Here is a 1,567-nt window from a genome sequence, read left to right as displayed (position 1 = left end):
TTTGTATATGTGCATTTGTATATATGTACGCGTTCGTGTTTGCCACCTTTTGTAATAATCTGACGACCGCATAAGCGAATGTCCTGTGGATTGTCATGTGATTAGTTATGCCTTTTCTCTTTCTTATCCCTATTTTACGGGGTTTTGAGTTCGTTTCCGTATCTTTATATATAGCGCTAATTTATTTGATGTTGGATTTCCAATTTTTCCATCTTTAAACAGCCAATCACTGCGTAGTCTAAAATTTTCGCATCGCGGACGACAGTTCTGGCCCAACAATCCTCCGTATCGTATCCACAATCAGGAGAACAATGGAGATCTGGAGGTATGTTTTTTGAACCTATATATACACATATATTTAGACACAGAAACACACAGACACACAGACATAGACACACATACACACATAAATAACACACACACACACATACATACGCATACACACACACACACACACACACATCTTGCCATCAAGCACTCATAACGCACACACACCCGGGTGAATACGACAAACCTGGAGATCTATCTTTGATTATGTTTTTAGTACAGAACGAGATAAACATGTAAATATATACTGAGAACGTTGACTTACTACATATTTCGTATTTTTCCATTACACGTAGATTCACTTCAAACTTGTCGATCGACTTAGTTGTTCGAGACTCCTAGCACTATACTGAATCCGGATTGACGTTCTCCCACTTTCTTGTATATCATTTAGCTCTCACTGGTTAGCTACTGCAAGCCGCTTTATGTTCTCTAACACTTCAATACGTTAACCCCACACAGCAACGTACAGTCTCCATGGACGCGCTTCACGACGGAGACATCTACGAATACGATGCGCACAATTTATTTGGACACATGCAGTCCATCGCCACGCGAAAGGTGTGGCTCTAATTGTTGTGAACAAAGTGTACGTCACCATTTATACAAATAGACTGATCAAAATGCATATGTTACATACATATATATATTTATACACACGTATCTTCAACCCATTTTCAATCACAGGCGCTAGAGTCCTCACGCGGCAAACGGTCGTTTATCATCACACGCTCGACTTTCCCTGGTACGGGACAACACGCAGGGCATTGGACAGGAGACAACCATGCCACTTGGGAAGACATGTGGCTGAGCATCTCAGCTATCCTCAACTTCAATCTGTACCAGATCCCGCTGGTGGGAGCGGATATATGCGGCTTTCATAATGATGTGAGTGGCACTGATATGTATAAATACATTTGCGCGTCCACGAGTTTGTATTATTTTTCTATGTATATTTGTATGGATATTGTGTGCACACAGGTATGTACATATTAATTTGGGTTGATTGACTTCTATCTATGCATGTATGGATATATAACTATGTTTGTATTGATCTATATGTATGTGTGTATATTCATAGGATTCTATTTGTATAAGTTCGTATATTGTATACATGTATGAACATATTTCTATGTTGTATATAAATATATATATATATAAATATATATATATAAATATAATTATATTTATATATATTTGTATATATATGTATATAAATATAATTATATTTATATATATT

General features: G+C 37.0%; 1 protein-coding gene across 1 annotated transcript; it reads left to right on the top strand.

Annotated features, from left to right (window-relative positions):
• Positions 1-804: 804 nt before the first annotated feature.
• SARC_15817 (hypothetical protein) lies at positions 805-1,215 on the top strand (the record flags this gene model as incomplete). Its single annotated transcript, XM_014290069.1, has 2 exons — positions 805-888; positions 1,015-1,215. Coding segments are annotated over 2 exons (285 nt in total), but the record flags the coding sequence as incomplete, so codon positions are not given.
• Between the last annotated feature and the right edge of the window lie 352 nt (positions 1,216-1,567).

Source organism: Sphaeroforma arctica (assembly GCF_001186125.1).
Source record: "Sphaeroforma arctica JP610 unplaced genomic scaffold supercont1.6803, whole genome shotgun sequence".
In the NCBI taxonomy this organism is placed as follows: Eukaryota; class Ichthyosporea; order Ichthyophonida; genus Sphaeroforma; species Sphaeroforma arctica.
This window is presented reverse-complemented; position numbering and strand designations above follow the sequence as displayed.